Below are 22,426 nucleotides of genomic sequence, written 5' to 3'. Positions count from 1 at the left end.
TCATCATGGTGTGTTCCGTCTTTTCGTTGTATGAAGCTATCAGCCTATATTTATTTCCACTGAAGGACGAAGGCCTCTTTCTGCGACCTCCACATACGTATATTTGTCTAAACTTCGTCCTACAAACGGCTTCGTGACTTTGTAAACTCATCATTTTAAACCAAGTACTGTTTTATAAATAGTTAAACACCATTAGGATTGTCCGCCGGCAGAATTCGAACACACGACGTCTATAGTACAGAAGCTCGATATTGAAACCATTAAGCCACGGACGCATGTATCGAAAAGCGGAATATTTGTTAACGCGAGAGCGTTAAGGGCCATGTGCCGCAGAAAATCTGGTGCCGGCGTCGTTGTCCGTGAGCGAAAATTTCCGTATATATTTTGGTATATGCATATGCCATGTGGTATATGCGGGCTATATCGCCACACCACTCAATCACTAAAGTTTCTGATACCTTGTCTTACATTCTCGGCAAAGTTATTCCACGGATTATTGAGAATGACAGCCACAGACAAATGTCATGAAACAGAACACCGACAGCGCATGCCCTCTTTGTCAAATCTTCTCAGATTAAAATTTTAAAGGTGCTAAACAATAACAGAAACCTGCAAATGATGTAATTTTGTTTGGCGCAGCTTTACGCTATACCTCCGGGATCGAACCATGAAAGAGGCCGCGTTTCTACCAGAAAGCTCGCCTTTGTGCATAGCGTTCGCCACAAGCGTTTCCCGGTAAACATTAGGGTTACATAAGCTGCAGTTGCCGGGAAGCGTGAGAAGCAGTTAGGGATCTGTGAATGCTATCGCGTTCCATTCTTAAAGACGAAGCTTAAGCAGACAGACAATGAACTTTTATTGAGGTCCTGAGGGACCAGCCGGCGTTGGGGCCCCCGGCTCGCCGCTGGCTGTTCCCATGTCGGATCCTCCAATTTTTTTATTGCGATAGCATTATTGTGGACACTTCAAGCGGATTTCTGCTGTCGGCGTCGCCGTCGTCGTCGCCGTCGCCGTGAAGTTCCGTATAAAGTCCAAGGGCGATAAAATCGTCGCCGCGAGCCGTGTGTTCGAGTGAAAGCACGCGGGGGACGCGCGCTCTCACGGAGAGCGAACGCACTGGCGGAGAGCAAACGCGACTTCCGTCGCGCGAAAGGCCGTGGGGGTATGGGAGGGAGGGAGGGGGGGGCGACGCTGTGCTGCGGCACCAAATGCGTATCTTGCAACCGGGCGTAAGGTGAACTGGCGACGCAATATCCCACGCGAAAGGAGGAAAACGGGAAGGCAGCGCGGGAGGGAGGGTGGGGGGGGGGGGGGGGGCTTCTACTCTGCCAACAAATGCGTTCTTGTACTTTGCGCCGGTACGGGCTGCCGGTGTTTTCGCGCGCACCGTATCTTGCAAGCGATCTCCACACGGCTATGACCTTTGTATGTGCCGTGCATTTGGCCGCTCAGTTTCCGTTGAAGCGATAGACCGCACAAACCTTCGCTCGCTGCAGTGGCTGCGCTTGCTGCCAGCGTTTTAAGAATGGTTGTCTGCGGTCGTCCAGTATGATCTATTCATGTTTGCTTGTGCGTGCTGACACCACGCTTGTTAATTAAGTTAGTAAGCGAATGTGCCCAAGTTTATTCAGGCGATAAAACTACTATCCCTACGCCGAATAGCCCTCTACTAATATGCTATCCCAATTGATGCTTCTAGCAATAAAACTACTATCCCTACGCCGAATAGCCCTCTACTAATATGCTATCCCAATTGATGCTTCGCCTTTCGGGCAAAACTGCGACATTTGTTTTCATAAGTTCTGTTTGGGCCCAGTGTGATGTTCCAAGTCTGAGCCGCATAGCAGTGTGGAAGTCTTAAGATAATGGCTTAATTGTATTCGCGATGAGTTCTGTAAATGACCATTTGCAAAAGGTTTGTACCGCGATACCATTGTTTAATTTTCAAATCCTTAAGGTTTAGCGCGATGGGGTATACTGTCATTTACGCATCGCTAGGGTAGATAAGCATTTAGAGGAAAGGCTTGGCATTGCAAAACCGAAGTTTGTTGGCCAAATGCTTAAGCTGTTTGGTGCTGAATGTTGCAGCCTATTTGTCTATTTGTGACGCCACTGACGTTACAAATAGACAAGAATACACAGGCTGTTAGAGTAAATAGGCATTTTGGATGAAGTGTTCGTAGCACTACGAGTTATTTCCGACACGCGTTGTTTCTTAGAGGAGATATGCATCTGAAAAAGGAAAAGCCATGTAATTATTCTGATGTACCGGAAAGGAGGCTATCAAGATATATAAAGCGGATGACCTCAGTCATAGTACCCTTGTGTTGCTTACAATGCTATTTTATTTAGGTTCGCTTTAGATGCATTTATTCGCGTTTCGGTTCATCATTATAACCTTCTGTTTCAAGTCGCCAGCTGCACTCTTATTTTCTGAGGGGCAGTGACTTTTTCGGCAACGAGAAACAAAACGTTGGGCACTAGGTTGGTTGGAATATGCACTGAAGTCTGGTTCTTTCATTTCTTTTTAATTTTAGGGATCACGAAAGAGGGCTGCAGGTCTAGCCCTGGCAGTTCTCATGGCTAGGTGAGTGCTCTCTGTTTGCTGTGCCGTGGACTTCGCGTGGTTTATTGCCAGAAGATGTCACCTAGCCAGCCTGTCACCTAAATGGCGAAAAAAGGCCGAGACACGGAGTCTATCGGTCTCTTCAAGGTGCTTGGATGCTGCAACTCCTTTGAGACCTTCTGTGGTGGCGGATGGACTGTTATGATCGGCCTGAAATTCAGTGTCGCAAGTCCAGGCAACGTTCCAGTTTGCTTTCCCTTGTCGAGCTAATTACCCTCCTCTACGAGAAAACGTCACCCCTATGCCCCCTTCCACGTCCTGAGCTGATCGGGGTGACAGAGCCAGCCACGAAGTGGAGGACGCCATTGACGTCACAAATAGACAAGAATACAAAAGACTGTGGCGAACACTCCGGCATTGGCGCCTCTATGACCGTACCAACAGCCCATTCCTGAGATGACTCCAAACGACATTTTCTGTGGAGGCCCCTCCGCTTTCATGCACAGTGGAGCTCTCCGTCGTTTGTCTCGGCTATACGCAAGAGGTTATTTAAAGCCCTTCTGCAAGAGCCACTCGGGACTCTGATCGAGTCACCAACTTGTACAACTGATATAAATACATTTTTTTCTCGTTTTCATCATCGGGATATCCGCCTTCATCGTCGTCTCCTGATTACCGTGGTAAAAACCAACCTCACTCGGTCGAGATGATGTCACCGTACAAAAACAGCGACAGGCAGAAGGGAATGCACGTGGCGTGTGTTCCTTTGTTATGTCTCTCGTCGGTTTCGTGCTGGGTTTGGCTTCTAAAACTACATCTGTAGTACCTAAACACTATATTCTAGGCACTATACTACATCCATTAGGGCGCCCACAGGGCAGTTGCGCATGCGCTTTGAACGTGGTGAAATAAGTGTATCGTAGGCAGAGATCATTGCCAGGTGCGCGGTTTCGGACCTTAAAGGAGCCCTGAACCACCCCTCGCGCTTGGTGAAATAACATAGTCCGCGGGTAGCATACGTACGCTGTTGTAAACATCTCAGCCAAGTTCTGCTGTCGTAAGCGGTCCGTGGAGCTCGCAAGCGGAACGCGACGTCATCTTTCTCTCAAACACTCTCGTTACAAAAGACCCCATGATCCTCGCTCTTTTCTGTGTGCTTTATTTCGTAATAAAGCACACTCCTATACACGGCTGCTACTGGTCGGTGCGGTCAGCTACACCGCGGCCGCCGCGAGGTGACGCCACGAGTCCAGTGGCTAAGCGCACTGCGGCTCGCTGAGGACAGCCGCGTTTGGCTTACGTTTAGCGCTTCGTAGGCACCAAAATCGGAAGTCCGAAATGAAATTTTCACTGAGCGCCACGGTGACGTTCTCGAGGCGGATCGCTGTGGCCCCGCCCCACTCCGCCGTAGCCTTCGCAATGCAAGGCATTGAAGGAGGAAGGCGAGCACAATGGAGGCCGTGCTTGATTCCCAATAACTCCGCTTCTGCTGAACGCATTGGAAGTACGTTTTGCGGCGAAGTGATTCTGAAATAGCCTATTTTCACTACAAATGTATTTCTCCACTTCGATAAAAAGTGGTTCAGGGCCCCTTCAAATGAGGCGCAGTGCGGGGTATAATAACGCTGACAGAACGGCGCATAATTATTCTAGCGACGGCACGGCACTTTGGTGCGATGTACGAGTTCGTCAAAGACTCAACGCGTCGCTCACGCTGCTATGAAGCGGACAGCCATGACGGCGACTGGTTGTCTCGTCTTGTCAGCATTAGTTCTAATTTCCCAGCGCTTCCACGGGCAGCAAAAGTATAGCCAAACCGCGCGCTGTGTTTGAACGCTCGAAAATTCTTAACAGTGAATTCGCCACGTTTCGCTATACGCGGTCTCTGTGTAACTCAGCCGTGGACCTGGAACCCCCTACCCCCAACTTCGGGACTCACGATCTGCAGGTTGACGATCTGGATGTCGCCGTCGATGATCATCATGGGCGTGACCAGCCGGCGCATCGAGTTGGCGATCATCTTGCGGTTCAGGCTGAGGAAGGCGCAGCTCGAGTGCGAGGACACCTGCAGCTCCTCGTGCGTGGATCGGTGCATCTCGTCCTGGTGCTCCTCCAGGTCGATGTTGAACGTGATCTCGCCAAAGTTCAGCGTCAGCCTGCGAAGGAGCGCGGCGATAAGAGATTTCCCCCTTTCTGTCGTGCGACGTTGCAGTAAGCACAGCCGCACTTTCAACGAGTTTATTGTTTAGCAATTTACTGAGCAGAATCTCCGTTTACCAATGTGTGAGTACGCACGTTTATGCTGACGACATTGCTTCTTTTGCTATCGCTATTGACATTTACTCCCTTTACTAAACATTGCAGTCATACCTAAGGGAACTGGAGGGCTGACTGGATAGCTTACATTTAAGCCTGAATGCTTATCAATGTGCTAATATTGCTTTTCCCGTTAAAGCCCAGTGCACATATCACTTCACTACCATCTAGAAGATGTCCCTAAGGTAGAGTCACTCAAGTATCTTGGAGTAATTTATAACGGATCTCTTAACTGGCATCCGCATATTGAATATATTGCGACAAAAGGAGCACGTGCAATGGGAATTTCGCGCAAGTTGAGCAATCATAGATCAGATATGCGAAAAAATATCCCTTTAGATTGTACATAAAATTTACATTCGTCCGGTATTAGAATTTGGTTGTGTTTCATTCTCAGGTGGGCCGCCATACAAGTTTCGGCCACAATCTCTATTACAACGAGAGGCACTACGTTTGAGCTTAGGACTTACAAAATACGTTGTCAATGCCGCATTGTACCTAGAAGCGAGAATCCTACTCATTTTATGCCGATTTCACCTTCTCACCATCCAGACTTTTTTAAGACTAAATGAGTAGTCATTGAGCCTTCTTCACATCATTTTTCATCTCCGATTTAGAATTAATTGTTCCCGTTCATTGGCCCAAGTTTTATGCAAAGCATAATATATTTCTGGTAATATTACTTGAGCTACTAAATGTACAAATTCGCGATGTGCTTCCCAGTAACACACATTCCAATTCCCTGGAAATTACGTTTGATGAAATTATTCCAAACCACGCGTTATCACTACCTTACGGCATTTTAAACGCTTATTACAAGAGCATCTAAACAAATTAGCAACAAAAATTATCACTGTGGCAGACGCATCTCAGTGCGAGGAATTTCTTAACAGTGAATTCGCCACGTTTCGCTATACGCGGAATGTTCTCGGAATGTTCTGCCCCGCACTCGACTGATCTTCTTCAATGACGTTGTCTCATTTTGTGCCTATTTTTCTGCCTGAGTCTATAGCAGTAATTCTAGCTTTACGCAAATTAGACCAAACAACTTCAATAGATGTTATTCTTACTGACTCGCTATCTGTGTGCTCTTCCCTCGCCGCGTCTTGTGATTCGCCCATGCTGAAACTATTTCACTTCCTAGTTTCGGCCCATCTGCAATGTGTTCATTTGAGTACCCAGTCATAAAGGTTTGTTTTTAAATTAAACTGCCGATTCACTTGCCAAGACGTCACTTTTTCGCTCATTCCTTCTTGTTCTACCAGTGACCGCCCGCATCACGGCGTCTAGATTTCGGATGCATTCACTTATGATAGTCTTATCAGACGTAGTCCTGACTGCTTTTCCAGATAATAAGCATCTGTTATTTTCATGGAGAAGCGAATGCTGCAACGCAAGGGTGATTGAGGTCTCCCTCACAAAATTATGCTGCCGCATTCCATCCCTGAACTTATACTTACACAGGTCAGGTTTGGTTGGCATTCCCTCCCCTCTCTGCTCGTTTCGTAATGAGGGAGAAACAACTCATCACTTCCTTCTATCTTGTCGCCGCTTTAATTCGGCAAGAAAAGGAATATCGGAAGTACCTTTTCAGTGACTTGGTCTGGACTTAACAGGGCCCGTCATTCTTTCGTTTGAGGCTTCCCCTTTAGGATTCAGCCACAGGGATGTTTGCTCCGCTGTCCAAATTTTTAATGGAACTTTAATTGAATTTAATGGAGGGGAGGCGACGCTGTGCTGCGGCACCAAATGCGTACCATGCGATCGAGCACAAGGGGAACTGGCGACTCAATCTCCCACACAAAAGGAGGAAAGCGGGAAGGCAGCGCGGGAGGGAGGGGGTGCGGCTTCTACTCTGCCAACTGCGTACTTGTACTTTGCACCGCTGCGGGCTGTCGCACGCATCGTATCTTGAAAGCGATCTCCACACGGCTCTTACCTTTGTATGCTGTGCTTTCGCTGCTCAGTTTCCATTGAAGCGATAGACCGCACGAACCTTCGCTCGCTGCTGCACCCGCGCTTGCTCATGCCAGCGTTTTGACAGTGGTTGTCTGCGGCCATCGAGTGGGATCGGTTCATGTTTGTTTGTGTGCGCTGACACAATGCTTGTTAATTCAGTTAGTAAGCGAATGTGTCGAAGTTTATGCAGCCGATAAAACTACTATCCCTACTCCGTATAGCTTTCTACTAATTTGCTATCGCAATTGATGCTTCGTCTTTCGGGCGAAACTGCAACATTTTTTTTTAGCAGCACCGATGATCATGACGTGGAGGATTGGTCATCAGCTTACGAACGGGTGAGCCAACACAAGTAGGACGACACCACCAAGTTGCACAGCGCGCTATTTTTCTTAACCGGTGTCGCTAGCTTCTGGTTCGAAGTCAAGATCATGACCTTATCACATGGAGTCTATTCAAGACAGGTTTTGCAGAAGTGTTCGGGCGCCCCGCTGTGCGCCAGCTTCCCGCTGAACACCGCTTCGTGAGCAAGCACATCACGGTGAAACTTTCACAAGTTACATCGATGTCATTGACTTGTGTAAGCGCGTGAATCCATCAATGGCAGAACAGGACAAGAGCAAATACATTATGAAATGCCGTGACGAGGACGCCTTTCAAATATTGCTACTGAAGGATCCATGCACTGTTATTGAAGTCATCAATTTGTGCCAAAGTTTTGACGAGCTATGGGAACAACGCGTCTTAGCTCGGCGCCTAACACCCACGGAAGGTTCGCTAGCAGCATTGGCGAAAACTGAACTCTGCTGGCGCCAATAAAATAATTCGTGTGCGAGGAGGCCACACGATAAATCTCCATTTTGCCTTACCGATAGAGAAGACCTCACATTATTTGGCTCGAGCGATCCGACAGATGGTTCAAGAGCAAGTCACCGAATCTCTTCAATCCCCGTGTCAGCCGGCTCCCGTGGCCGCACCTCTGACGTATGTTGAAGCCGCTACACGGGCGCCTCGTCTGCCGGTATTCTCCCTCCGCCTTTGCATCGACAGTCATCGGCTGCCTTTTTCGGTGCACAGCAACAGGGTACAAGTCATTTGCCAACTGCTGGCAACCGACCAATATGTTACGCCTGCGGCACCTCGGGGACATGTAGCGCGCTTTTGCCACCGGCACTTCGCGGCCTTCGTGGGTACCGCGTAAGCCCCTACCTACGGCTCCTGACCATTTCGTATGCCACAGCATGCCACCGGAAGTCTACGCTGCTGATGACCAACCAGCTCCGGATTCGCAGCCCTTTGGTACTCGTCGCTCGCGTTCCGCTCGTCTCCGCTCTTTCTCACCCATGCGCCGTAGGCCCAGTGTCAGTACTACTGAGGCGGAAAACTGATTTCCACAGTTCCTCAGACCCCAAATGCGTCGTCGACGGAACATCAAATTTCTCGCTTTTCCCCCGCTAACGTTATTGAAGTGTTCAGTTGATGGTATCAAAACTGTTGCGCTCAGTCGATGCAGGTGCTCTTGCATCCGTGATTAGCGAAAAGCTTTGTCGCTCATTATGTAAAGTCTCCATGGCGCCTACGGTACTACTGCTTCGAACTGCAAGTGCACAACCAATCAGCCAATCGCATTGTGCACTGCCAAAGTGCTGATTCAATGCATCTTGTATTCCATTCGATTCTTTGTGGGAAATTCTTGCTCCGATGATGTGATTCTCGGCTGGCATGTTCTGTAGCGCCATCATATCTTCATTTACTGTGCACGCGCTGAGCTTCGGCTCTCCGTTCTCTGCGACTTGCCATCTCACGACTTGCAAGCTCATAATACTAGCAGGATCTATGTCGTTTCAGATACTGGCCTTTCTCCCCACCGTGCTATCTTTGTCCCTCTTTCATGCGCATTGCTTACTAATGCGACGGGTCTTGTTGCCACCCGCTGCCGTCTGCAGTCGCCGCCGCCAGCCTATAATTTCGCCCTTCGCTGTTCTCGTGCTTCGTCATTGTGCTACAGAAATACTTTTTTGTAACTGACATTCGTACATTTTGGCTTTGTACTGTGGCGAGACTATTGGCACTAGTCCAGACTGTGGACGCTGACGTTACTGTGCATTTCCCTGTTGCCGACAGCCTTGCTATTGCCAACGTAACAGCACTGACCCCCAGGTGCCAACTGACCTGATGTCACCTGATGTGTTTTGTCGCTCTATTGTGGATGACCTCGATCCGACACAACGTGAGCGGCTCCTTACCCTTTTAAATGACTTTGATAGCCCTTTGAACTTGATTGACGCATGATTAGGCTACACAAGTACCGTATCTCAACACACTGATACGAGACAGGACGCACCATTACGACAGCGTCCGGACCGCGTGTCATCTGCCGAGCGTTGAGATGACTCAATTCGTTTCTGTGTAGACTACTGTCGCCTCATCAAGATTACACGAGTAGACGTCTATCTTCTACCGCGCATAGACGACGCTCTGTATTGTCTACATGGTGGGGAATTATTTTCTTTCTTGGACTTGTGGTCGGGCTATTGGCAAGTCCCAATGGGTGAGTCCGAACGTTCTAAGACAGCTGTCATCACGCCTGAGGGCCTGTATGAATTTAGAATGATGCCATACGGCCTATACAATGCGCCCGTGACGTTCGAACGTGTGATGAGCAATACTTTGTGAGGCCTTAAATGCAAGACGCGTTTGTGCTTTTTCTGTCGCTTCGGAGCCCGCCAGCTGACCATACTTGGCCACGTCATTTCCAAAGACGGCGTCCTTCCAGACCCTGACAAACTTTCTCCTGTCGCAGAATTCCCGCCGCCAACTACAGGGAAAAAGCTCCGAAGCTTTGTCGGTCTCTGCTCTTATTTTCGTCGCTCTGTGCGCAATCTTGCCTCCATCATCGCACCCCTGACGAAGCTCCTTGCTAGCCCTGGCGACCTTCGCGATTGGACTCTGGTATGTGACCAAGTCTTCATCACTCTGCGCCATCTGCTTTCCTCGCTGCCCATCCTACGTCACTATACGACTCGCGTGCTCCGTCAAACGTTCACGCGGACGCCAGCGGCGTTGGTCTTGGAGCCGTCCTCGAACAGCGCGAGCCCGGTTTCCCAGAATATATGGTTGCCTTCGTCAGTCGCGCCCTCACAAAGGCACAAACCAATTACTCCATCACAGAAAAAGAGTGCTTGGCTATCATTTTGGCTGTAAGCAAATTTCGCGCTTACTTGTATTGCCATCCCTTCGACGTTGTCACAGACCACCACGCGCTGTACTGGCTTGCGTCACTGAAAGATCCGTCGAGGGCGTCTGAGAGGATGGCCTCTTCGACTCCAAGAATTTCACATTCGCGTCATCAATCGCTCTGGACTTCAACAGTCTGATGCAGATGCGCCCTCTCGATTACCCATGCGATCCGATGAAACGCCACCCGCATCCAGGGAGAGCTCGGTTGCTACGCTTACTGTTAGGGCAGAAAGTTGGGCTAGCTGCTAAAGAGCATAATAAGAAATGATAACTAGCGTAACAGGACAGGGACTAAAGACCACCGTGTTCCAGTGTTCTTTCTTTAGTCCCTGCCTTGTTACGCTAGCTATCATGTCTCATTATATGCTTAGTGTCACTAACTTGCCTTCCGAACAAAGAATAGATCCGTGGATTGTGTCTCTCACTGACGTTCTCGCTGCTTCTGCAACGGCTACATGCCATCGAACCCTTCGTCGCGACGCCACCCATTTCGTGCTACGGGACGCCCACTTGTACCACCGGAACTGTCAGCCAGACGGTCGCAAATAGAATAGCAGCTAGGCATCCCTTGTCATTTGCGTTCCGACGTATGCCCGTGTTTCCACGGTGACCCACAAAAGCTCATGCCGGCGTCCTGTAAACCTGCCAGCGGCTCCGCCGGCATGTCCGCCGGCGCGGCATGTATTCTCCGCCGGCGCGGCATGTATTCCTATGTCCGCAAATACAGTCGGTTCTGTGCAGCGTGTTAGCGACACAAGACATCTCATACGCCAAGCCCACTGCAACCTTTACCGTGTCCCGTACGCCCTTTTGAACAGGTTGGCATCGATTCCTGTGGGCCTCTTCCATGTACCTGTGCGTGAAATCGGTGGATAATTGTTGCAGTACCTGACACGATGCACCGAAACTTCTTTCGACAGCTGCTCGTGAAGTCGCTGCATTCATCTTACGTCATTTCATTATTAATGAGCTACACGCAGCCTACCGCACTGTTCACCGCACCACTACGGAGTATTGTCCACAGACTAATGGTCTAATGGAACGGTCGAACCTCTCTTGGTGACGTGCTCACAATGCAAGTTGCATCTGACCGTTCTAATTGGGATGACGTCCTCCCTTTCTCACGTACGCGTATAATACCGCCACTCAGGCTAGCACAGGCTTCTCACCATTTTTTTTTTCTTCTCTATGGACGTGAGCCGTCCTCTACCCTAGACACCGTACTTCCGTATCACTCGAACACCTCTGAATTCATGCTTCTTTCAGAAGTTGCTCATCATGCTGAAGAGTGCCGTCAGCTGGCTCGTTCATTCACGTCCGATACCCAAGGCATCCAAAACGATTGCCGCGACCACGATCAGCCTGCACCATCCTTCGCCTTTGAGTCTCACGCCTAACGTCGGCGGCCACTCCACTTTCCAGAAGTTAGCCCAAAGCTTGCTCAGAGATATCAAGGCCCGTACCGGGTCGTCGAGTGTACACCGCCTGTGAACTATGTGGTCGAACCGGGGACGCCATCATCGGATAAGCACCATCGTGGCCGCGAGACGGTTCACATTAGCCGCCTAAAGCCGTACCACAACCTCCTCATCTTGTCATCACCTTAGGTCACCAGGATGGCTCATCTTCGCCGTCAGGGCAATTGTAGTGGAGAACGGAGAATATGGGCATGCAGCGCTGTGGGCACTGCCATCGCTTCGGCGCCAGACCCGAGTTCGTTTTGTTGATGCCAAGAGGTAGGACTGTTCGTACAGAGCCCCTTTCGATCCCTAGGACGAGTTATGAAATCTCCCTTTCAGTATATATATGTATATATATATATATATATATATATATATAGAGAGAGAGAGAGAGAGAGAGAGAGAGAGAGAGAGTTGGATAGCGGGGTAAAAGGAAAAAGGAGGCAGAGTTCTTAGCCAGGAGAGAGAGAGAGCGTCGCACTGGCTGGGCTGTGCTGGAGGAGGGTAATAAAAGAGTAAAAATAAGAGGCAGGAACGCTTTAAGCGCTAGTAGGGGCATCAAAAATTAGCTGTTTATATCAGCTATCGGAAAATATGTGATGCCTCAGTTTCCTTCAACCAATTGCACAAGTCCATAAACACTGATTTTCGCCCGGTTATTTCGCTGTCGCGCGAATGTATACCCGCTCACATTCTCAGCCACAAGAGCACTCACGGCACTTCCCACTATGCGCCAAAGTGGTATCAGCCTCCAGCGAGTGCTCGAATTACTGATCCCTAAGGAGAATAGGAACAACGGCCAAGGTGTACTCACTGAAATTGGTAACGATACTGCGTCCAACTGCAAAGTGCTCATTTCCGATAGTTTATATGTGCTGCTAAGCCAGAAGCCATTGGAAATTCAGACCATATTAGCCGAATCTACAGATGCAATAGTATCGATTCATTGCTTACCGCAGGATCTTTTTAAATAACCTGCAGCTCCGAAGATACTAACTTTACTTTGTTTATTCAAACGCAGGGATTTCCGGGCTCCCCATGAACCTGAATTTGTGTTGGCGAACACTTAACTACGAAAGTTTCAAAGCGAAGCCGTAAGGTATACGATCGGCAGGCAGGAATTTTTCAACCACATGTGTATTCCCACAACATATGCCTCCACACAGTACTCACTTCTTGCCAGGTGGTTTCACGTGGAATCGGATAGTGTAGGTGTCGTTGTATGCCACTGCCCCGTTGAGGTTAACTGTGAGTGGCATTGTCTAGGGGAGAAGAAGAATACCAGAAATGTATTGTTAAGCCATTAAGCATACTAGCTTCCAACTTATTATGTCAAATCACATATCATCTATTGCAAACATGTATAGAGAAAAACAGATTTTAGCTTAGGCCGAATAGGCCAGCCTTTCGAAGAGCTCTGCATGGCTCTAGCCATAGGCATCCCGCGACTACCACCAGCTCCGAAATATGCATCGATAAACTTGCGTCGGAATGCGTTCTGTCAACTTTTGCGATCAGCAGTACGTCATGCCTGACTTTAAAAGAGACCACATACGCATCGCTCGTGGCATGAGCGTGTAAACTCTTCCCGTACCGCGCCCATTGGGCATCGTTAGCGCTCTATCGATGGTTTGAAACGACGCTTTCGAGACCTCCCGCGCCGCTCACGGATATACTGCGCTAACGGACGTGAAGGAGGAGAACTATATTTTATTTTTCTAAGCAATTCGCTTTTTTTCCCACGAAGCGGTGATTTTTAAACGCGCTCCGAAGTTTCGCGATCGTCAAAGAAGAACGAAAAAAAATGGCCGCCCACTATGGATGATTTGAAACGCCGCTTTCGAGACCTTCCGCGCCGCTCACGGACACACTCCCTTCTCCTCCCCTTTTTCCTTCTATCACACGTCCTGCAATTCACCTGTTCGTACAGGTGGTTCACTGGTGAAAGGTTCAGTACGGTACTTTGAGAATTGAGTTTGTTCTTTGAGCAGTGTATACTGTTTTCAGTTCTTTGTTGTTTCATTACATTATCGTGCACTCCAATGCACAGCAGGATTCGTTGCTTTCGTCATTTCTAATAAGCGCGTCTAGCGTTCGCAGAGCGTGTTATGCCAGCAGATCTATCAGGCGCTTCGGGCGCTCTCTCCCTTAAAGTCTCTGTGATGATTCCGCCCCTTCTCCTCCGTCTCCACGTTGCAGATTGATGTGCAGGTGTCAGCCGCGCGCTACACAGAGTTACGGTGCGATCAGCAGGCTTTTATTAAAGCGAAGCTTTGTACCTCTACCAGCCAAGGGTTCTGTCGTGTCCGTCGTTGTAATCAAAAAACGATCCCGACGAACCGCTAACAATTGCAGGTATAGCAGTATAGCTTACTTGAATTCAGGCATTCAACGTACAACTAAGCACTCGTTTTCGCAAGAAAAACCACAAAAACAAGCTTCAAAGTGATGAGTCAACATGATGGATGATAAGGGCTGCGGGCAAACAACGGAAACAGGCTCGGCGCGGTCCGTAAGATTAGATTGCAGCTGTTGCAATGCTTATGCAGCTGCTTGAAAGAGGATTGACGTCATTCGAAACCCTTCCAGCCTAGTAACTGCTTCGGTTCATTTTCTAGACTACCCCACTATGGGGTAGTCCAGTAGTGTATATCACACCGATCATAAAGCAGTAGTGAACATTGTTGTGAAGTAAATAATAATAAAGGCCGTGGTTAAAGTTACGTTGTAGTGTGTGAAATATCAAGTGCGCCGCAGTCACCGTGAGGGTGGCGTAAAAAGCTTCGCTTTCCAACCACCTTCACAGGGTGGATTGGCGGGCAATTTTTTTATCTATGTCAATCAATCTATCTCTCTTGTTCGCTCTATGTATAATGCTGCATGAATGTGTAATGTTGCATGCTGCTTATTTACATTTGATGTTTCCCGTCCTAACAAGATTGCTTTGCCCCTTCTTCCTGCAATGCCCGCAAGGGCGCTGAAAGTATTTTAAGACATATACAATAATTGCTAACTAGAATGTGAGAGCTCTCACCTTGAACTCGCACGGGATGACCAGTTCGGGTATGAAGACGGTGCCGTACAGGGTGAACTCGTTGGCGATGCCGCCTTCATCCATGTCGTGCCTGTTGTACTCGCGTCCGTTGACGTATGTCTGTAGGGGGGGGGGGGGGGGGGGAGTGAGAAACGCCCTCTCCTGAAGAAAATACAGGCGTACTTGTCGCAAAGCCCTGCCCCCCACCCTCTCCTTGAAAAAAAAAGAAAAGCATGATGCGCTTGACCTCCTTGACCTACACCTTGACCACCGTAAAGAAGTGGTGCCCTAGTTTAGCAGTAATGAGCACGCCATGATCACGCACCACAGGCACGGACAGTTCAAGTTGCCGTTATGAAAAGACGATTAGAAGAGCGCTTTCACTGACCTGCACCTATCACGACGACTTCTACCTATCTTTATTTCTCTACTCGAATTGCTGCATTTAAATGCTCCTGTGAGTATTTTGTGGCCAATGAGATACGCCACAAAAGACCGAATAGCCTGTCTGATTTCTGCACCAGACATGGTACATCGCCCACACATTACAAAGTAGAACCTCCCTCCGAGGTGTAGTGGGTTTCGCACGCAGGCTTCTCAATAGGGCGAATGTAGTGTCATGGTCACAAAATACAGCGAAAGAAAGCAACCATAGGAGGCTGCGATTCGCTTGAGCGTGTATACTTCTTCCCTTTTGAGGAGCAGTACTCGCCCCTCCATACTTGACCTGTCACTGACCACAGGCGTCGATACAGTCTCCCATGCCTTATAGCTAGACAGTTAGCAATCTCACCCCCGCAGTGGAATGAAATACGCAAAAATAAAGAAACAGTTATAGCGACATTTTGAGACGTCGGCAGTCCGTTAAAGTGAAGCAGTCCGAAGAAAACCGGAAGCGAATAAATGTTTGTGAATGTTGGCACGCGAAGTTCTCAGTGCACACTTGGGGAAGGACCGTAAAGCTGCGCGAGAATATAACGTCCCTCCTTTGTTTTCGAGATTGAAATCAACGGACAATCATTTTAGCTATTTCTGGGGGCGCTCAGAATTGACTACCACCCAGCCCAGAAACATTACCACAGGCGGCTTAACGCCGCAAGCCACTCACGACGAGCTGCTTCTCTTCGTCGTCGTAGTGGAGCTGCATGAAGTGTTCGCTGTGCGGCTTGAAGACGGGTGTCACCGAGCCGACGTCCGAGTTGTGCCACTCGTACTTGTCCTCCTTGCCATCAACCAAGTCCTGGAAGGTTACGCGCACCGAGTGGTGGCCCGTGCTCATGATCTCGGTGGAGTTCCACACGTGGCGTGTGTCCGCCGAGTGCGTGAACTCCCAGTTCACCCTGCAACGAACGCGCCTCGCCTTAGTCCGCCGTCAACAGTGCACTCTTGGAAAAAAACAAAAGCTCGTGCAAAAGTGCTAGCTGCTTCATTTGCTAACACTCTCTGCGAATATGGCCGCGTTCTGGCTTATCCTTTCTGCGAATCGTCTGCCTTGTGGGCTGCAAAGCTCAGCCGTTACATCAAACGACTGCGTTTCTTGAACAAGGAGGAGGAGGAGGAGGAGGAGGAGGAGGAGGAGGTGGATCTACCTTTGCTGGTGTTTCCGGCAGTTGCTTCGTCCCAGCGCCGCCTTTGAGCAGAGTTTAATAAACCGAAAATATATAGCTACGTCATTCAGAAAGTATTCATTCAAAGCGCATTACGAAGCGTGCGAACCAGGTGACATGCACGGAGCGTCAGTTGAGAATCTTGAAGCATAGTCATAAAAAAATATAACGGAGAACTCGCGAAAAAAATATCACTGCCCAATTGCACTCCGTATAGATGGTTAACCAGCGACGCTCAAACATGCGGCATCGGTGTTTATGCATAGGTAAATCCCGACGGATCATTAGAATATTTCTCAATTATTGGTTACGTCCTTGAGTTTCTTAAGAGGTTACACACACATTCGGCTGCGACAGAGAGAACATCGTTCGATGTATCGAGTTCAGCTCGGCGCCGTGATTAGCGGCGTTCGCGCGCCATTGCCGCTTGCGATTCTTCGAAATTAAATTGCTTCAAAATTAAATCTGTCCTTAACGAAAGACAATGAACGGCTCATACCCTCTTAAGGAATAACTCATCCAAACGCGGCCTCGCCATAATGACCACAGAAGTGAAGTGAACTTCTACGCTGGAATGATGAGCGGCAACGCAGCCTGCTGTGGAAGAAGACGACGAACCCGGGAGCAGTGACACGAGCGCGAGCCGAGCACTAGCACGAGCGCAACCCGAGGGTCACCAACGAGCCAGCTGCGGACAGAGGCTTCTTTAGACGCGAAGCACTTTATGGTCGGGACTATGTCACTCCCTCCCTCCATCTGCCGTGCGGCGTCCACACCCGCACTGCACATGCGCATCCTCCTCCCCCTCCTCTCCTTGTATGTATATGCATAGTATAGGTACGCCATGCTCCGGCGTCCGGAAGCCGGAACCGGAAGCCGGCTTCTGCTTCCGGTTCCGCTTCCGTTTCCACTTCCGGTTCCGCTTCCGGTTCTGGAAGCCAGCTTCCGGCTTCCGGAGAACGCTTCCGGCGTTCTGCCCGAATGATCCCCCGGTGGTGCTTCGCCCACTCATCATCATTCCCTTCGTCCTCTCATTCTCCTCCCGCAACGCTGCGATGAGTGCCACGGACAGCGCCGTGGACAGCGCCACGGAGAAGAGGGCTCGAGCCACTGCCACGAAACGGCAGCGGCGACAGGCCTATGTGAAAACTAATGGGAACTTGACTCGACCCCATGGCTGCTTCGCATACTACTCAGGGTACCCCTACGGGAAGATGGTGTAATTTTTTTTGTTTTTCCTAGCCATATAAAGCTTCACTTTAAAAAGTGCACCACAGTCTCGTGACAGGTAAGCGGTAGTTCTTTGAGCCACACGCGGTCGCCCATCCCCCCTGCAAGACATGCTGCGCAGTGCGTGCGTCTGTCCAATGCCGTAGAACGTTTACAGAAGTAACGCCGTTCCCTCTGCCGTTCCTTCGTAAATCTAACGCTTTACCGTTACAGTTCCACCTACCCTTAACGGAACGGTGGCGTTCCTGCGTTCCTCCCAAAAGGAACTAGTTCCAGGATACGCCGTTCCGTACAACACTGAGCAAGGTACACGTAAGCAATGTATAAGATTGACTGTATTACCTGCATGTCCAGTTCGTTTGCAGGTCAGTGCAGAGAAAACGCACTCGTTATCTTTCTCAAGAGGCACACTGGAGAACCATCTTGAAATAGCGCGCAACGGGGCGGCCCAGCGGAAAGGAAGACGAACACAGGCGCATGTGTTTGTCTTACTTTCTATTGTGCCGTCCCGTTGTGCGCTATTTCAAGATGGTTCTCATGTCAAAATATCAACTAGCCCAACATTCAACTCTTCGAATGCACAACGGAGAGTCACCAGTTGGAAACGCCGGTTCGCGTCGACCCACCCAGTCAATTTTAATAGGATTGATTATCATCATCATCAGCCCGTTTTATGTCCCCTACAGGGCGGAGGCGTCTCCCAGCGATCTCCAATTGGCACTGCCTTGTGTCAGCTGAATGCATCCTAAGCCTCCAAATTTTCTTCTTTTCATCGAACCACCTAATCCCCTGCCACCTTCTACTGTGTTTTCGTTCCCTAGCTGCCCATTTTGAATACATTATAAACCACCGGTTATCCGTCCTACGCATTACATGGCCTTCGTCTCGTTTCTTCCTCTTAATCTGAACTAGAAGATCAGCTGCCTCAGTTTGGTCGAATCCACACCGCTGACTTTAGGGCCACGCCTAATATTTTTTTTTCGTTCCGTCGCTCCATTGCGATGTATTATACACACATCAAAACTGGGCTGTCGACGTTGTACCAATGTTTGTAAAGCGGATGCAACCCGCAGTCTGTTGGGGAGAAAGCGTGGGTCGGCCGGTCCGGACACCAGTGTGCTAAGAGTAGGTATATGTGTTCTCGCAAGTGCTTTAATACAATATCACTATACGGATAACGCTCTGGCCTTCCGCGACGTATGGAGGTATGCCCTCGGCAGAGAAACTATCGGATGTGAGAGCGACGCAGAGGCGAAAGGTAAGCAGCAGCGCATTGGCACCACGTAAAGGGGTACATGGAGGGAGAAGTGACAGCTGCGCAATGTTTTCCGCCACAATGATGCGCCGTAGGGCGGATGGTTTAAATAAAGTGATAGTTGTGGTTTGCATAGCTATACGCATGTGTGGGTGGTTATATAATGATAGGTAAGACGAGTGTGTCGCGATTTCCACAGCTGCTGTGCGTTATGTTATATAGCGACAGCCGTTGTTGTGATGTTGACCATAGGTGGTGCTGTAGACTTGAAGGCAGCAGCGGGTAAACAGCAGCAATAGATTATACTGTGATAACAACTCAAAGATTACCATTAGGTAGGATAAGTCTCGCGGAAGAAGATAATTAAATATCCAGTGACAGAACCTCATAACGCTACCGCATTGCAGTCACTCTAGCGAAAAATTAAAACCTGTGAATATTTTTGTTTTGGTTTCATTCCTCTTTTTTTTCCTTCCGTGCTGCTTGCCCAAATACGTGCCCGGACAGCACCGTAGCGTAGCTCACCTTTTAAAGTCGACGGGCATCACCATCTGCAAGTAGATATCACCGATCTCCCTGATGGACTTGGGGAGCTTGATGTAGACCGGAGTGAGCTGAATGCAAAAGGAAATGCAGGAAGACTACTGTTAGCGTATGTTCGTTTGTTCTGCATATTTTCTGCAACCGCACGCACAAACGGTCACAGGAAATCTCGTAATGCGTGTGGCAATATCTAAATAAAGAAGGATGTTTTCAATATGTTTTCACGTTTCTCACGTAGCATGGAGGGACTGTTTGGCAGAAATCTTAATCCTGATGTGTAAATACGATAATAGTTATAGTGTTAGACCGAAAAAGAAATCATTGTAGACCACATTTTCTGAAAACGAGACTTAAGTTCGCATATTGTCCTACTCTCTGATATATCGTGCTTACGCGCAGTTTCTTTTTCTCTCTGTCTGTTGTTTTATATTACCTTTATTCACTTTACCTTTTTATCCCTGCACAGGCTAGACAAACAGTCTATACACTGGCACAGCTCCCTGTCTCTTTTTTTTTTCTTCCTATATCTTTCTCTCTACCTTCCGACTAGAATCCTTGCGTGGAAATCCTTACATGGCCGCTTAAGACCTCTAAAGGATAGTCGCCTAAAGCCCAGCAATAGTAAATCTGTCCATTACATCGGACAATTTAGGGAGTGACTGCTGCGGAAGCAGTTTGTCGTCATTGAGGGCTATTTATGTGCTAGAATTTGTCTCTGCGCCGCTTTGTATTGAATACTGCAAGGGACGCTTCGTGCCTTAATTACCAGGAGCTCTCACAATGGTGGGATGCATCGCGAACGCCTTCGGTGGATCCCGTAAGAAAAGTGAGTGGGTATATGAATATCCACTCATGTTAAAGCATCCTGAAATATTTCTTACAGCTCATAACGCAGAACACACACTCGAGCGCATATCTGGATACAACAGCATACAATGGCAAGTCCATGATAATGTGGACAGAGGGAATTGCGTATTTTATGCAGCACAAATGTTACATGTATGTTACAGCTTATAAGGCAAGTTTCAAGCATTTCGTAAATTTGTGTACAACAGCCATATACGACACTGAATAGGATTTATTAATTGCAGAAACCAGAAACGTTTATTTGGCGTGGCTCGCAGCAGGTGTCAATTCCCTCCCGCGCACGCCCTCTATAGCGCTCCTTACGGCTTTGAAATTTCGGCCAGGACGTGACGTAAGCCAACGCAATATCCGCATCTGCGCTCATTGGAGCGCAACAGCTGGCAGCTGTGGTCGGGCCTCAATGTTTTCTGCAGCGGCAGCTGTCGCAGAGGCGGATTTTTTCCGTGAGTCCCGAGCACATGTCTCGAAGGAAAGAAGAATCTAAAGAAAGGGCGAGGTTCACAGGAAGAAGCTTGGACAAGAAATGTCGTTGAAGTCAACGTTTCGAAATGGGTAGTTGCCTTCATCAGGGCAAGAATTGCGTCGCTGACGAAATGCGACCCAAACATTGGCTTCAGCGACATTGCATCTTCTGTGCCGCTGTTACAGGAAAAAGGAACCGTTCATTTGCCATATTGAGAGCAGCAACACCGCCAGGTGATAATAAAGTTGAATGTCACAAATGCATGGTTTGGTCGGAACTAAGGTGGTACACGCAGAAGCTAATTTTCGTTTCTTCTGGCAGAAATCGCGATGAGTGAAGCAACGTCATATAATTCCAGATGTTCTCTTTCTAGCTGCACCAACTTTTAAATAAACGCCACTGGCAGATAGCACAGGTAAGTTTCACGATGCCGCCACCATTACGAGAAATCAAAATGTTTAATTGAATAATTATTATATTTAGTCATAACCTTTGTTTTTCATTGTTTACTTTATGGAACATATTTCAATCTACAAATTATAGTCGATGTATTCGCGAGGCGCATAAACTTGGAACGAATTCGCAGGACTACACCAGTTTCGAAATAATACTTTTGAAAGTGTCCAACGAAATGCATTGGCGTTCCGGTTACTTTTGTGCTTTAATGTATAAAAAAGTGTTCTCATAAAAAGTGGAAGAGTGCGTTTTTATCGCAACTGTGGCGGCGCATATCTCGACGCTGGTCCCATCCTCATAATTCATTCTAAGGCGATATGCCTTGCTTACTCACTAACTGCAGTTCGTAGATTGAAATATTTGTCGTAAAGTAATTATTTTAATGATTCAATTAGGCATTCTGATTGCGAGCAGAATTATTGGCTGCCCTATCGAGTAAATTGGCGCAAGGGAGAGAATTCTGCTATCTCCTATTGGCAATTTCTAAAAATTTGGTGCAGCCAAAAAAAAATGATAGCGCACTGGGGGAACGGAGCAAACGACGCAGGTTTTCTGGATAAGATCAATTCAATTTTGCTATTTTGAAATGTTGCACTGCCGGGGGGGGGGGGGGGGGGGGGGGGCAGTCACGTCACTCGAGGAAATGCGCTGCTGGTGGTTAGCGGATATGACGTAAGTCCCGGCACGTCGCCTCCGAGATATTTCTCCGTGCCAAACGGCGCTTAATTTCGGAGGACATGGCGAGCTCGGAGCCGCACGCACTAAGTCACACATCACTTCCGGCAAGTAGCAATCAAGGCAATTCTTTTTCTGTTATTGCGTCAGCATTAGGAGTGTCATAGTTGGGAAAAAGTGTTTTTTGTGTCTAGTGTGAGAAGCCTGTCACGTGGTAGAGGTAGAGAGGGAATGGGAGAGCTTGGAAGATCGTGTTGTATATATATATATATATATATATATATATATATATATATATATTATATCTGCTTTCGACGAGGCAGGCCGTGTTTCGAGTTAGCTCCGGAACAACATTTTGCAATGTGGTGAACGTGGTTTAAATCGTTACACCAGGACCTCAAATAAGTGCGATGTAATACTCTCATTTCTCTCGCATTTACTCCTAAATTGGCACTGAATTTTTTTTTCAGATTCGGTATCGAGAACGTCACTTTTGCGAACCTTTCGGGGCGCATCCACTCGCATTTGAAATCTAACATTTTGCGTGACGGCTGGTCTACATCTACACGATGTAGGCTATGTAGGTTGAAACTATAGGCTTTTTATGGGGCCCGAAATTTGGCCTTTAAGCACTACTGGACAGCCCGTGCAGAATCTGTAGCCATGCAATCCGTAATCATGCGTGTCTCTGTAACACCAGACATACTATAAAAGAATAGCTGAAAGCTTGACGTAAGAGGAGACCATTTATTTGT

General features: G+C 48.3%; 1 protein-coding gene across 1 annotated transcript in view; it reads right to left on the bottom strand.

The window, feature by feature from the left end:
• LOC119461570 (uncharacterized) overlaps positions 1 to 22,426 on the bottom strand; it is a 56,539-nt gene that overhangs the window by 17,377 nt on the left and 16,736 nt on the right. Inside the window, exon 6 of the mRNA XM_049673232.1 lies at positions 4,506 to 4,722. Coding sequence (XP_049529189.1) covers positions 4,506 to 4,722 — 217 coding nt within the window. The remainder of the gene's footprint in view (positions 1 to 4,505; positions 4,723 to 22,426) is intronic.

This window comes from Dermacentor silvarum, chromosome 8 (genome assembly GCF_013339745.2).
Source record: "Dermacentor silvarum isolate Dsil-2018 chromosome 8, BIME_Dsil_1.4, whole genome shotgun sequence".
Lineage (NCBI taxonomy): Eukaryota > Metazoa > Arthropoda > Arachnida > Ixodida > Ixodidae > Dermacentor > Dermacentor silvarum.
The sequence above is the reverse complement of the archived record's forward strand: the minus strand, read 5'-3'. Positions and strand labels throughout refer to the sequence as shown.